Source organism: Vanacampus margaritifer, chromosome 1 (assembly GCF_051991255.1).
Source record: "Vanacampus margaritifer isolate UIUO_Vmar chromosome 1, RoL_Vmar_1.0, whole genome shotgun sequence".
NCBI classification, from domain to species: Eukaryota; Metazoa; Chordata; class Actinopteri; order Syngnathiformes; family Syngnathidae; genus Vanacampus; species Vanacampus margaritifer.
Window position 1 is genome coordinate 12,247,713 of NC_135432.1, and position 16,201 is coordinate 12,263,913.

General features: G+C 40.3%; 1 protein-coding gene across 2 annotated transcripts in view; it reads right to left on the bottom strand.

Moving 5' to 3' along the window:
- The window catches only part of LOC144056253 (low-density lipoprotein receptor-related protein 1-like), a 117,221-nt gene that overhangs the window by 99,810 nt on the left and 1,210 nt on the right, over positions 1-16,201 (bottom strand). For both annotated transcript variants that reach the window (XM_077572857.1, XM_077572848.1), the window contains exon 2: positions 3,655-3,795. In XM_077572857.1, the coding sequence (XP_077428983.1) occupies positions 3,655-3,795 (141 nt within the window). The remainder of the gene's footprint in view (positions 1-3,654; positions 3,796-16,201) is intronic.

The following is a 16,201-nucleotide window of genomic DNA, read 5'->3' on the forward strand; positions in this document are numbered from 1 at the left end:
GAGATGACATGAGAGAATCCGTCGCGTAAAATGAATGTCCGTTAATTGTGCCGAGTCATAACCTCAAACAAAGCTCTGCTATGAGCAGTTAGCTGCTGCTTAGCTCAACGTGGGAACAAGCTGAAGCGCGTGTGCGGGAAAGAGTGTTTTGCAACAAGCTTCTGAGTGAGTATAAACCCAGGAGAGGTGAATTTGTGGACGTTTGTAAAGACAGTGAGTTCATAAAGGCTTGTGAATCTTGTTGATAGTGTGCTTCGGGATAAAGTGTGCTTCGTGGCGCTGCTAGAAGTGCTCAGGACTCGAGGATTTCCGCGGCTATGTTAGCAAACTGCACTGCAGAAGGTTTGAACTAACGATAATCGGATCTCAAGGAATCTGTGAGTATTCAAACTTTTCCTTGTGGATTATAAATGAGCTCCAACAAGCGCGCCAACGATTGGTACCCGACAAACGGAACTATTCATTCATAATTTCATGCAGCTGTGATTCAAGTGTTTTAAAATGCTATACGTCAATGTAGGGTGCTATAAATTTTGCACGGAAGTATTTAAGCTCATAGAACAGCACAAAAATAGTCATATAGCTAGCGTGGCCTCTCTGTAACCTAGGCAGAGTCATATACTTGAGTTGGAAAGTATTTGAAGATCCCATTTGTATATTTTAGTAGCCATCACCAGTTCAACTCCAATGCAAATTTGGCCACCAGGTTGAACGGTGAGTGTCACAGTCAACCTGTACAGAACCGAATTGAGTGAAGGGGGCTACATCTAATTAAATGATCAAATTAGATCATCAAACTTAATATGTTTACATGCTATTCACAAAAAATAATAATAACAGCACAAAGGCCTGATTCATACAAAGCTCTATAACAATAACAGGGCATTGAGGAAAGGAAGAGGAAGCTAAATCTTTGCTTTATAACTTTGGCCTTCTTTTGGGCCTGTAGTTAGGAATTAACTTTGAACAGGAGATAATCTTTTAATTGTAGTTGTAGTGAACAGTAATTACATGTGAATGGAAACACACAAACATTGAGCTCAAGTTTAGAGGAAATGTTTGTTTTGGGATTTTTTTTTAATTTGTATTTGTTATAAAGTAAAAAGGTTTAAGAGCCTGAGCAGATGACCCCTTGTCCTTTCAAATTAAAAGTCTCCAGATGACCCTCTATTGTATACTGTAGATCAGTCCTGTCCCATATAGATAACGATAATCCTTACAACCTCAATGAGTGAGTTCGGAGCAGACTTCAGATTTCCTGTTCTGATGTGTTCCCCGCAAAGAAGAAATCAAGACTGTAAATGGCAAATCCCGGAAGAAAAGAATGATACTTTTCCATTCCTCTGAGTCACAGCAGGACTTAAAATAACCTTTTCCTCCAAACTCTCGTCTCCATTGATGTTGTCACAGACTCATTCAAATGTAGTACTTTCCTTTCCTGCTCACATTAAATGGACAGATCATCTCAACAACTAGGTTTAAGGTTTTTAGGGGACTTCTTAGGCCAAGCTTGTTCAAAGAGAAGAAAAAAATGCATCAATTTCAGTAAGAAGATGTATTTAATTATTATGGATGTCTTGTGAATTGAGAAGCACACCAACTAAAAGCAAAGTGGCAAGCAGAATCGAGCGCATGGGAAGAGGCTAATTGAGCAGAACGTATATTGATGGTGCGGTGAAACGCTGCTCGACAGCTCATCATGCAGAAGATTAATAACACTACTGTCTGTCACCACATTACATAAGCACCTCAGAAAACTCATTCAGATCATTTGCTTAGCAGAAAAGGAGAAGAAATTAATTGCCCGTGCTTGTTTTATCAACAGAATTTTTGAAGACCTTAAAGTTTGGAGTGTGTCACACCACAGCAACATAGTACTTGAATGGACCATTCTGTCAATTATATTTACAAAGTAGCTGAACATTTTTAAGTCCCTGTTAAAATAAATACGCCCATATTTTCTCAATTTGATGTTAACAATATACCAAATTTGAAAGATTAAAAATATTGGCAAGTTTATAAAATGAGTCTTCAAAATTAAAAACAAAAACTCAAGCCATTCTCCCAGAAACCAGGCCCGGCTCAACTGTCAACTGTCATTCAAATACCACAGACATGGAAAAATGAATGCAGTTTTGTCTAGCATTTTTCTTATGCCTACACATAATAAATATATCCACTTCAAGCCTCTGGTGGCTGGAATATATCCCACTGAGGCGTTTTCGTCACATCGAGACGCTATATAGCGACCACGCCACGAGAAGCCCTTATCCTAAAACGTTGGCTGTCATGTTAGACTTCTTTTTTTTTATTTTATTTTTTATCTTGCTCTTCCACCCTTTTTCTGTGATATGTGAGCACTCACAGCCGGCAACAAGTTGCTCAAAGGGCAAGATGCATTTCTGGGTTGTAGCGATAGCGAGCTAGCTAACTGCATGTCACAATAGCGCCAGACAACCAGTGAAGCGAACAAAGGCGCTCAAGCTCTTATATCGTGGGGAAAGATCAACTCGGGCCAGTCTCCAAAGTGCTTCAAGTGGCAGTGTTTTGGCCACACCCCAAAAAATATAAAATATGAAAAGTGAAATGCTGGAAAACAGTTTAACGCATCTCCACATTTCAGTACTTTAGCTCTAAGCATTTGCATGTTTTCAGCAATTATCTTCAAGATGTATAATCATATTTAGAAACATTTCTCTTATGACAGGGTGATGAGTGAAAAATTAATGAAAATAAATGTGATAATAGTTTAGCCTTCCACGCTAATGTTGCTAAATGTCAAAATGCAGTGCAGTTGTACACCAATAGTGCAAACAACAAGAATAATATACATCTCTGACCGTGTCAATTCGCCAATTAAAAACTGACCATTATTATTTTATGAAGTTTTTTTTTTCATTACGGAATGTTTTAGCAAAGTTAGCACATATGAAATCTTTTAAAAGTGTTCTCACCCAAAATAACAAGACCCTTAAAGCTAGGTGTCATCTGCCTGTCTCTACATGTCAGAGTATTGAGAAAGTGCTTGTGGCATGACAGTTTTAAGGCGTGGCACATGCTGACAGTAAACTTGCAATAAAAGCCCACATGTAAACAAAACGCAGACTTCACCTTGCACAATTTACGGAGGCAGGACAGAGATGCCAACACATGTGAGAGGCTAGTACAAGATTGTCAAGGATCCAGCAAGAGTCCAGACAAGAGCAGACACATCCCTGAACACTTTGACAAAACAAGGCTGCATAATTAGCACTATAATTCAGCAGAGCAGCCTTAGCACACACTGCGAGCCCATGTACTTCCTGGAAAGGGCAAAACATGTCTCTTATATATTCAGCTTAATGAACAACACTCGAGTCGTCTAATTCATTTAGAGGTGAAATATCCTATAAGGTAATATTTACATCTGCCACTTTCATGTAAGGAAAACGTCTTGTAGGGCACACTTGTGGTGCGTGAACGTTATATCAAACATGAATTTACAAGAAAGAAGTTAACCCTAAATCACACATTAAGTCAAAAGTCACAGTTGGCATACAATAGACTGCAAAGCTCTGCTTTACACATGGAAACCCATCGACATCGACGCTAATATTTTTATGTATGTGTAAGTCTTATGATATGCTGTAAGAAAAATACTTTTGTGAAACTTACATATGTCTGGGGACTCGTCTGAGCCATCTGGACAGTCCTTCTCCCCGTCACAGCGCCAGCCTTTGGAAATGCAGGTTGTCTGGTCCTTACACACAAACTGCTTAGGACTGCAGGTCCTGGTTTGGTTGTCGGCTTTGGGAGCTGTGAAGAAAACAAATGACTTGAAATTGGGTTGGTCTACCATTGGATTATAATTGTTTTAAAAGGAAACTGATTTATCAACCGATTAAGAAAACGACTGTGTAAAATTGGATGTTTAACATGCAATAGTTTCAAACTCTCTCAGCCACTGCATTGAAAAGTCAGTTGTGAAAATTAAAGACAAATCTCAAAGTCACACTCACTTCAGCAAGTTTTCAATCAACAGCGGTGCCTTTTAATTTTGTGTTTGTTTGTTTTTACTACTTTTAAGTGTTATTCAACTTTTGCCACAGAGGATATTTGGAATGTCACAACACAGAGTTATGTAATCAAGAGTCGATTTATCTATTTGTCCTGCGGCAGACGATAAAAGTTGGGCTTTCGGTCAGCAAGAGATTGTTGCGGTGTACCACCATGAAGCGTCTCCGTGGCAACGCTCGTGATCCATCAGCAGTTCGCCATTGCTGACATGCTTTAAGGGAGGCTGGAAAAGCGCTAGCTACATTAGTCAGCAGCGGCAACGCACAGGAAGGCTTTACAGCTTTCTGCAAAGTACAAGCAGCGGCAAGGCAGGCAGGCCTGATGCCTTGTGAAACATTCTAATGACTCGGGGCTTTAGGGTCAATGGAGAAAGGCCTTGCGCACTGGACCAAACTGGACGCCCTTCCCTTCAGACTCAACCAATAAGAGCTCACTCGGCCCATTTTTTAAAGCCATTAGAGAAAACTATTCACTAACCTCATTCACTGGTATGCACTTTTGTATTTGTCAATTGGAATTCAACCATTAGTGCCACTGACGAATATATTTGTCAAGTAGGTTTTTCAAATGGGTGGAACGGTGTAGAAGAGGGATTTGCCCTGACCTCAACAAGCCAGATTGATAATTGTGATTCATTCAAGGGAGTTCTTCACATTATCAATCTGTAACTTCGCTCGCTAGATCCGTTCAGGAAAGGAGGGGACTTGCTGTACAATACTGCTGATTGGACGATGCGACATCTTGTGCACGTTTGTTTTGACCAATCACGGAAAACGGATGAAAACGTCGTCTTCGGTCTCGTCTTAGGGGGGGAAGAAAAAAAAGCATGAACATCTTTCCCAAATAGCGCCTCTCGCTGTTCAACATTCAACAAGGAAACGGTGAGTAATTCTGCGAGAATTAATTGCAGCGTCCATTCGTCCGTGTTAGGTTTGTTTGTTTCCCCCGGCGTGGTTTTGTCACAGCTGTACGTCCCACCCTAAACAACGCCTGATTGGTCCGACCTAAAAAACGGTCGGTTGTGAAGGTGTCAGCGGGAGCAGTAAAAGATGTATTCTCGTAGTGTTTGTGAACAAATACCGCGAGAATTCGGTTTGCTGCCAAGGTTAGATTTGACCAACTTGTCTATAAAAATTCAGGTTTGTAAACCATTATAAACTAACAGATCCCTGTAGACGGCAGCATTGCAGCGATTTGGTTTAGAGACCGGTACAGCTTTTAAGTGAAAGATGTTTGTTGCCTGGTATGAAGCACAATGAGTTGCTTTGTGTATGACAATAACGCTGCATTGCCTTAACTATTATGAGGGACAAAAGTGGCAACAAGTCAGATAGATTTAGGCACCTCACACAAACCGTGTTAACACTAACACGCTGTTAGTCTTGGCTTATGCGCATCTACTGTATTTTGTCCAAGTTGGTAGTCATCCACTTAAGTCCATTCATGCTTTTGAAGACTGCTTTAACATCTAACAAAAAAACTGACAATAAACGTGTGATTCTGAAGCTTCAACACTGCCTGACTGAGTCTTTTTTTTTCCCCTGCAATGCCCAATATGAAAGCCCCCTGCTGGACACAATATGCAATTACATAAAGAAGGCTATAGTACGCCCGCGAGCCGCTACCCTAGTGAGGATAAACGGTTTGGAAAATGGATGGATGCATGGAAGTACAACAATGACATAAAACGTCATAAAATGTTGCGTGGGTCTTGAAAGATCAATCAAAATGTTCTAAAACATTATGGGGAATTTACTGACCAAAAATTTTGATGGCAATAAACAGACATAATTTGTCAAAAAATGTCAAAAAATGTCCCTAATCAAGCTACAGTGACAGGCTGACTAAATGATGCATGAAAATATCTTGACTGAGCCGCCATTTTGTTTTCTTCATTCAACCTGTCAATCTGTCAGCCCGGCAATTTGTAGAGCTCCACATCTGTTTGGGTGTTTTCAACAATATAGGAAGAAATGAAAAAATGGTTCTCTTGAACCCGATGACATCTGACGAGCGGTCCCCATAGGTGAGTTGGGTTACGTCTTTGCGCATGAACTCTGCAGGCGACACATTGCCAAGTTATGATTCCTTCTGCAAGCCCTCACTTTCGCCGTTCCGTTCTGTTTGCTCCAGTGAAACAGCAATTGTGATCTAGAGTTGTTCTTTTATAGGCTAACAGGCAGTTCCATCATCCAATCAGAATCATCATCATCCATCACAATACAAATTGCATGAACCATACACTAAAATGTTAGCAGTTAGAACGGACTAATTTACTAGATATGATTTTATATTATATTCATTTTACCTGAGCAAACCGTTTTACTTTAAAAAGGAAGGAAAAGAAGGGAAACTTCTAAACAAAATACTGAAATAGTGTGTTAGGAAAACATCACAAATGGCCCAATTTCAAGTCGAAGGAGTTATTTTGCACGACTGTACTGCAGTAATGCTCTGGAAAGGACAGTAGCAAAGGTCTCATTGTGATTCTCAGCAGGCACGGAAGCCCTCCCTCGCCCTGGATGACTTGCCTACCCTACGTGCTTGGCAGGCAGAGAGGTGTTGGTGGTGGGGGGGGGGGGGTTGGGGGCGGGACCAAATGGGATGGGAATTAAATCACAAGAAAGCATGAAGCTAGTGTATCATTGCAATCACGTCTCTTTCTAGCTGCCTTGCTCAAGGGGTTTAAACCCTGGTCTTAAAGTACAGGGTGTCCATAAAGTCTCTTTACCATTTAAAAAAAATATTAAAAATGCAATTGATTAGCTATTTTATTCAGATTAGTTCTATTGTATTCAGTGTTTATTAAAGTTTTTTTTTATCACACTGCATTTGTGTGTTTCAGGGATCCTGTTTGACAAAGAGGTGATGTTGAATGAACCCCTACAAAATGGCTACCCCTCAAGAGAAGGCGCAACGTGTCTCATGGTTTATTGAAACAAAATCGGATAGGCAGACTCAGCGAAACTACGGAACTAAGTATGGAAGAAATCCACCATCACGTCCGTCAATTCGTGCATGCCACAAGAAATTTATGGAGACGGGGACAGTGTTAGATAAAGGAAGGAGTGGGCGACCTTTGACCTTTGACAAACAGGATCCCTGAAACACACAAATGCAGTGTGATAAAAAAAAAAACTTGAATAAACGCTGAATACAATAGAACAAATCTAAATAAAATATCTAATCAATTGCATTTTTAATACATTTTTGAAATGGTAAAGAGACTTTATGGACACCCTGTACATTCAAGGGACAAGAAAACATGTTTACATCAAACATGGTAACTTCCGTTAAAACTGGATTTGAACATGTTTCGTGGTATAATAAGGTCAGTCAAAGATTATTGCCAGATTGGTAAATGATGCTGTACGAGATGTCAGCAAATCCGCCATTGTTGATTGAATCTGTTTCGAGGACTCCATGCAGGAATGAGAGGGAGGCTTGCTAGCCATGGCCTGAATCCAACTGACTGACTCCTGAGCTCAAATAAATAAAAGCATCGAACCCGCTGACAGGCTGTTGTGTGAATTAGGCATTCTTTCGCAATCTTCGGTATAAAGTGATTGGACTGAGCCCTTTGTTCCCCAAGAGTAGGCATAAAACTGTAAATAAAACATTGTGGCTTCTAATTTAGCCATTGCTTTCCAGCACAGCCTGACATTTTGACAGAGGAGAGAACCTTTAAGCCTAATTGGATATTATGGCTGAGGAGGGGTGAGCGACTAGGGAGGGAAAAGACGGGCAGCCTCAACCGGACGGAGCTCTTTCACCGAAATATTTCACACTGAGATATGATTTCGTGATTCAGCCAGAAATTCCCTTTTATTCCAGAGTAAATTGCCAGAATGCTAGAAGAGCTAAAAATGGTAAGCTATCCGAGTTCAACAAAATAGGAAATGAAAGGCAATCTGGGTACATGGCAGCAAACAAATAAGGATTAAACTAAGAAGATTAATAGAATTAAAAGGTTCTTACCAAGAAATGTGGATGGAAAAGGTCATTACTCTACAGTAGTCAATAAAAACAACTAAGTTTGGAAACTTTACACAAAAGAACTACACACTGACATGAGTTACCTCAAGCATATTTGATTTGGAAAACATTGATGGGGTTCTGAATCTAAATAGTTTAGTCATTCAGAACCTTTTATGAAGATTTCACAATTGGAGCACGTATGCCAGTCTATAGCTAGTTTGTTACTTAATTCGTTTTGATTTGAGTGCACAATAACCCCCCAAAAAACGCTGTTTCTCAACCATTTTCAGAAAAAACTATCTTATCTGCAACAATGTGTACTTAACAGGACAGTGTGCTGTTGGGATTTGAACGTTTCAGGACGCAAACATATTGCATTTTGGAAATTCCAATGAATATGTGGTCCAAAATGTGAATCGCGTATTTAAAAACTTTATTTCTAACAAAGCTATAAGTAATAATAAGGCAAAAAGCTTTATTGTTTAACCATTAAGAATGGTTACTTGGAACTTTTTGCTGACTATGCTAAAATGTTACTTGTAAAATTGTTGACTAATTTTCCACAGAATCTCAAAACACCAAGTTACTGATCGCAATCAAAGCTTAACACCCTCCTGTAGAAGTTGCTAACTTTGCGATTTTTAGGCGGGCGGGGACGGCGCGGACACTATTGAAGCATTACTAAACAGTTTCTTCATTATCCTATTAAACTCACACCCAATTCCAAATTAGTCGTTTTCAGGGTCTGCATCAAAATACAAACGAACACACCAAAAAATAAAAATAAAAGTTCTAGCCTTCTGAGATCTATTTGAAGCCTTTGCTGCACAAATACTCATTTATACATCGTACTGTATGATTCATTTGTATGAACTACGCACAAGACTTCCTGGTATGCGGTTCTGGCTCAAGCTGGCGGATTTGGTTGGATTCTGAGTTTCCTCATGCAGGGCCAGTGGAGCACTGCGCTGTCCAAACAGTGCACACTGAATTGCCCGCAAGCGCTGTTCGTGGCAAAAAGCATTAAACACGAGCGAGTGAGCAAATGCATGAACGTACACAAGTCCTGCTCTGACAGTTACATCCCGACTGGGAGTCTTGAGGAGAAAAAGGAAATACTTTGGTACCCGTGTCTTTATAAGCAAGGAGGAACCTCAGGTGGTGTTGATTTTAATGTGCGGGCCGAAAAAATTGTCCAAACAATCTTGAAGGCTGAACGGAAGCCTGTGGGACGGAACAGGAGGAAATGGTGATCCAAGCAATGGAGAGGCCTCCAGTCACCATCACCAGCTGGGCCCAACACTGACCCATTTTCCCTCAATATGTCGCTCTCAATATGGCCATCACTGCACAACAAATTCACTGCAGGGACATTCTGGCACCTTCTAATTGATGTCACGTGTGGGAAAAAAAAAGGCAGTGTGTTACTGTACAGACAAATAGATTTATAGTTGGATTGAAATGAAAGGTTGATGTCCAAGCTGCAAAACAAGCAAAAACCAAGTGTCCGCCCCCATTGTACTACCCCCCCCCCCCCCACACACACACACACACTTTTTCAAAAATTGCTATTGTTCTGCATGTACGACAAATAACAGAAAACTAATTTTATTCCATTGAAAAAATACATCATGTAAATTGATTGTATTTAACTCATTATACTCTGCTGCGATTGGCTGGCAACCCGTTCAGGGTGTACCCAAAGAAAGCTGGGATAGGCTCCAGCACCCCCCGCGACCCTCATGAGGAATAAGCGGTTCTGAAAATGGATTTTTGAGACACCCTCTACATAGTGCACATTGCCGTGTTGCCTGCTGGATGATAGGAGATGCGTTTTAATCAAGCCCGCTAGGCAAAAGTTTATATTCGACTCGTGTTTTATGAGATTTTCCTCTTCTTTGTGTGTGTCAATACAAGGATTACTTCTCTGGCTTCGGGCGCTTCCAAATCGCAGGTCTTCTACGCACACTATGCTGCCTGAACACATCCTGGGTGGATTCGGGCGAAAAACTAAACCGAAAGTTACTCTTCTCAAAACAAACTTTATGTAGGTTCAAGGTATTACCGCAGATCATTTTTGGGATCAGCAATATTATTGAGCTGTGTTTGTTGGACTGCTGTTAAAAGTTGCTGATGCTGCAGTGAAAAGTTGACATCCTGAAAGGAATCGGATAAATCTATGGCAAGCCCTTTCAGCATTTATTCCATATCCTTGATATCAGACAGTAGTGTTTCTCACTAGTTCAGTCTTTGTTAGCACTAGTTGGACAATTAGCCACACTGGCTATGCACTTTGTCATACTAGTTGCACAGAAACCCTGACTAGTCGCTCATTTTCAGCAACGTGTTAATTAGTCAAATGTGAATTATTCTCACTAGTGACATGTCTTATGATTTCCTTGCACTAGTTAGGTTGTGAGAGCTGAAACACCCACTAGTTTTAACTAGTGAAAGACAAAACACTGACAAGTTAACTAGTGAATGGCTCTTGAAGTCTACATGTTGAACTAGTGACACGCAAATGTTTTACTAGTGATGCCCCAAATATCCACTAGTTACACTAGTGAGACATTTTAACTGAACTAGTTCAACTAGTGAGGTCCAAAACGTTCACTAGTACAACTAGTGGATGCCGACATGCTCACTAGTCAACTTGTAAAAGTGTTTGAGTGTCACTAGTTCAACATGTAGACTTTAAGAGGCTTTCACTAGTTAACATGTCAGTGTTTTGTCATTCACTAGTTAACAAGGTATTTCAGCTCTCACTAGTTAGCTAGTGCAGGAAATCAGAGGTAACTAGTTAACATGTTAGAACTATTCACGGTCAACTAGTAAACATGTTAGAGCTTTTGTGCCTTACTAGTTAACTAGTAAGACTTTGAACATTACTTGTTTGGTTGAGTGGGCAACTAGTGCATAAAAAAGCTGACTAGCTGTGAGTTTGGCACGACATGCATGCTTGTATGTGTCACTAGTTAGACTTGCGTCAGCACTAGTTGGATAAAAGTGGCACAAGTTGCAGAAAATGAGTGACATGTCAGTGTTTTTGTACAAGTAGTACGACAAAGCGCAGAACTAGTATGGCTGAATGTCCACCTAGTTCTGACGAAGACTGCGCTAGTTAAGAAACACTACTGTCTGATATCAAGGATATGGAATAAATGCTCAAAGGGCTTGCCATATAAATCGGTCTTGATGAATTTGTTTTATATGGCGATATCGAAACCCGGGCACACATTGAATTGTGTCCTTTTCCTCTTTTGAGGAAATGGATTCGTCTTAGCAGCAGCGTCATGTAATTAGACCCCTCAAGGTCAAATGTAAAAGTGGTGTAGCTGCACACACTTGAGCTGGATCCCAAAGCAGGACCATTTGCATTCTAAGGAATAACATGAGGGGAGAAGAGGGCAGATGGAAGTTGTTATTCCTGAATTTTTGTGCCGCATTAATAATTCAGATGGAGCACAGTCAAGGCCTTTGGGATATATTATGGAATACAAAAGTGAAGTTACAGAGTATTAATATGTGTAGCAGCTGAAGAGTATGAAGCCCAATGGGGCGAATTACTCAACATTCTCACTGCAGACAGAGGCAATCTCTTAAGCTTTATTGAAGTTGAACACGAGCCAAGCCAGCAAGCGCTACAAGGACTTCAATAAAAACATTGTTCAATGTTGTCCTCATGTTTTGGTCATTAATGCTGTGGCACTTCGTAAAACATTCTCTCGTTAGCTCTTAAAGGAAATACTCATACTTCAAAGTCATATTGAGGCAAAATACATATAGTTACAGCGGTGACTTGAGATACAGGTTTATTTTGCTATGTGACCACTCGTAACTCAAATCATCTTTCCAAAGTGAAAAAAATGGAAATGTCATTTTTGTTTTTGTTAAGAATAAGAGCACTCTAATAGTTTGCTAAGCTTTTTAAAAAAAAAAACGCTTTAAACTTAAAAATACAGTTATATTTCATTACAGCAAAGCAGTGTTGTGCCAATACCGATACCAGTATTGGAGGGACCCCGATACTGCATTAAAACGCTTGCTTCGGTATCGGCGAGTACAAACCAAAAACAGGTCGATGCCATTTACCAATGGGGTCGATGCCACGGACTTCCGACTTCCGGGTTTTACACATCAGCGCCGTTTCCGGCCAGCGTTCCAACACTCGCACCCCCACTCCTGCTCCCCCCCAACCGTGCGCTCCCTATATTAGTATAGAAATTTGAACGCAGCACACACTGACTGATGTGTGATCATAGGGGTTCGGTGCATGCATTTCCTGTTTCACAAAGGATTTTAAGCAGAGCCTTACCAATGATTTTACATCCTATGCAGTTCTTTAGAATTAAAAAAACAACAAAATATTTTTTTCAAACAGTGCGGTATCGGTACGGTATTGGCATCGGCCGACACCCCCCGGGTTGCTGGAACACGGGAACGTACATGCGTGACTAAGAGCCAGTGGCCGCCAGTGCACTACGATGGGTTAGCATAGCTTGCTCCAAAGCGCATCTCCATACATAAAAACTAAATATGAACGCAACACTTTTGTTTTTGCTGCCATTTTTTTATGAGATGACCTCAAATATTTAGAACTTCTTCCACATGTACAAGATTGCCGTTTCTCTCAAATATTGTTCACAAACCTTGTCTTTCAACAAAAGCAAAAATGTCATGATTATATTTTTGTTGAGTATACATAGATGGGTAGATGGATGGATGGGAGATAGAGCGAGAGAGATAGAGCGAGAGAATAGAGAGCGCGATAGATAGATAGATAGATAGATAGATAGATAGATAGATAGATAGATAGATAGATAGATAGATAGATAGATAGATAGATAGATAGATAGATAGATAGATTAGATTAGATTAGATTAGATTAGATTAGATTAGATTACAAACATGGAGTTGATGGTTTGTAGCAAGAGCCTCAACCAATCTAACCCATTACGGCACTAAACCAAACTCTGGGTGGTCAGCTGGAGGCATCGGGTGAGGAGTTCACTATTAGTGATGTTGAGCCGCAAAGCACCACTCACAGCTGCTCCAGGTGTCAGGAAAACATCACAGCCTCCTGCTACATTTGAACAAGACTGTGCACTGTACTCCATTCAAGAAGTGTGACATTAACTCATTCACTCCCAGCCATTTTCACTGACGCAACCCCCTTCGCTCCCGGCTGTCTTGCTGGATTTTGACTGATTTTGCAAGGCCCACAGAATATTGTGTTCTATAGCTATAAAAACACGCAACCTACCAAATGATTTGCAGCAATTAGCAATAAAATATACCTAAGTTTCATCATTATTCACGTATCTGTTTAGAACTGTTGGTAAATTAGCTATTTTTTTCAACATGGCCCTGGTTGATCTCTCTGCTACCTGCTGTCTGTTTTTGTAATAACTACCATTTTCTCAACCGTTCTCTGCAGTTGAGGGGCTGCATCAAAGCCTTCTGTATGCTCTGGCATAAAAAATAAAATACAAACATAAAAAAACGTATAGATACATCTTTGGGACACTTAAAACATTAAAAATAGAACATATTTATACGTTTTTGGGAGCAAATGAGTTGATGTCACGTCTGTAAAGGCACATCTCTTCACACTCTCAATTGTTAAATTAATGAAAGGAATAATAAAGCAGGACGTCATCAAGAGAACGACTATGGCCATGAATCACTCTACTCGGTTATAGAAGACAATCTTTTCCTTTTAGGGATGAGGGTAAACACTGATGTGGTGAACAGAAAACACCAATTACACCACACCCCGGCAATTAGGAATCAACAAACGCGCTTTCATCTGCAGGCTCACAGGCCTCACTCATAAACTATGCAACATTGATGCTAATCTGATTTTTTTGGGTCACAGTTGAAGGAAGTGAAGGAAGTAGAAGCAGGCTAATTTCAGCACCTTCGTCTTGAGCAATTATTTTTTCACAGAATGGAAAACAGCAACATTCTATTGATTATCTGGTTTATTATTAGACACGGTACCATGTAAGTGAGTTGTCGATTAGGTGATATTTTGCTCACTTGGGGTTAACATTACACGCTACTGTAGTATCTGTACTTTTGAGTCTGCACGGCTTTAAAAAGCGGGGCCTGGCCTTGTGAGTGACATGGGTGTCAGCGACTTACAATGTAGAGTTAGCTTGTCTCGGTGTGACCTGTGACCATCAGCAGCTCGTATATGAATAGCCTTACTATCTGTTTGTTTGCATTTTTTACCATATCGTCAGCCTCTTAAAATAATTGTCTTTTTTTTGCAACAACAAAAAATGAAATGCCAAAATCATTTCCTCATAATGCAAATAGTTTAATTTTTGTGTTTCTTGAAAAATCTGAAAGGAGATTATTTTAAGAAGCCGTCGATATGTTCAGTAAAGCAATTGAAAGTAAACTGACAGCTGTGTCTATTTTTGACCACTTGCAGAGGGATTACAATGTATTTTAACCATCGATGGTAGGCTATATTAAATTAGCTAACACTGATACTTGACCTTTTGTGTTGGCAATCGCTAACATGTTGTTTTGGTACACATGTCACTCTTCTTTTCTTAAGTGTGAAATGATGTCCAACTTCTCCTGTCTTGCCACCATTGTTCCAACTTGTTTCATCCATGTACCAAAATGATCCCTGAAAAGCTTTGGGTCCAAGATTTTGCTTCAACCTTTTTTTTTATTTTTATAATTGAATTATTCGAGTTATTTGAATAATCACTGCAGCCCTCGATATCATCTGCTGAATTTTTACCAGCAGATATTTGCAGTTCTACAAGGCCAGGCGCAATTACAAGGGTGAGGCAAACACAATGTAGGCTGCTCAAGAATTTCAAAGTCTTTAGCCCCTGACCCACATTCACCCTTTTCACCACAGGCATTGTGCCGCTCCTAAATGCTGCTGAGGTCACTTATGCAAGTTCACTAATTATAATGCCACCTTGGATGGAAATCCTGAATTAGTACCTCCAATTAGGACACAAAAAAATGACACAAAAGGCCTCAAAGCGGTCTTCGACAACGCTCTCCAATGTCAACCTTATCAATCAGAAGTTTCATTAACAAACACTGAGGCCGACCTTATCAGAAGCTCGATTTGTAATGTGATCTACTGCGGCAGCACAGCCACGAATCGCGAATGATTTGAAGGTTTGTTTTATGTGGCCACTTATATTTATTTTACAGTAATGCCACTTCATATTTTAAGACAGTCCATTTATTTACAGCACAGGGAAAAATAATCCCGTTTAGATACATCAAATGCGGCGAAATGAGGTGAGCATTTTAACTGATTAAGGACAACATATTTAACTGTTCGAGTCTACAGACTACAGTAAGGAAAACATCTAAGTTTGAGGGATTCCATTCCACCATCACACACAAGACTGTCAGTCCAGGGCTTGACTTTACGCAGCACATTTTCTGGCCAGAACCGTTCTAAAGGCAACACTTTTACAACCGTGAAAGCGCCGCCACAAGTAAAAAGCCGTCTGTTCAGCATTGAACCGTTCTGACTTTTTGACCTTCCTCTCGCTAATCCCCTCTCATTCATAAAATACAGCTGTGCCCCCTGTGGTTTATCATTTGGACTCTAGACTACTTCTCTTTGGTCTTTGGACTATTTCAAACTCAAATTCAAATCAAATGTGCTCTGGGAACAAATATATAACTTCCATATCATTGCCAGGCCCGTTTCCCCCGTGTGATGTAACCACGTGTCCGTTTCAACAAATCCCCCCCCCATCTGAGGTTTATTTCACTTTTCAGCTGGTCCCTCCCCCTCTCAGCAGTCACATCTAAGTTGGATTAATGGTATTCCTGTGCCCAGATGTTACATACTACTGATGGAGGAGCAGGGAGGAGCTACAGTATGTGACTTCACTAACCCCAGCTGTGGCTTGCACTTTGAAAAAAAAAAAAAAAAAACTTCCCCCGGTACTGTACTGTACATCATTTCGCTTATATAATGACACAGAAATGAGGTATCTGTCTTTGGAGGACATATGCAATGTGACAATAAATGCATACATTCCACACTGACTCCTCTAAATGAAGCACACTCTTCCTTTGCAATCCAAACAATCATGCATCCAAGTTGTGTGCGGTAAATAACACACTGTAGAGGACTGCCCATAATTACATTAGATTGTGGCCCGAT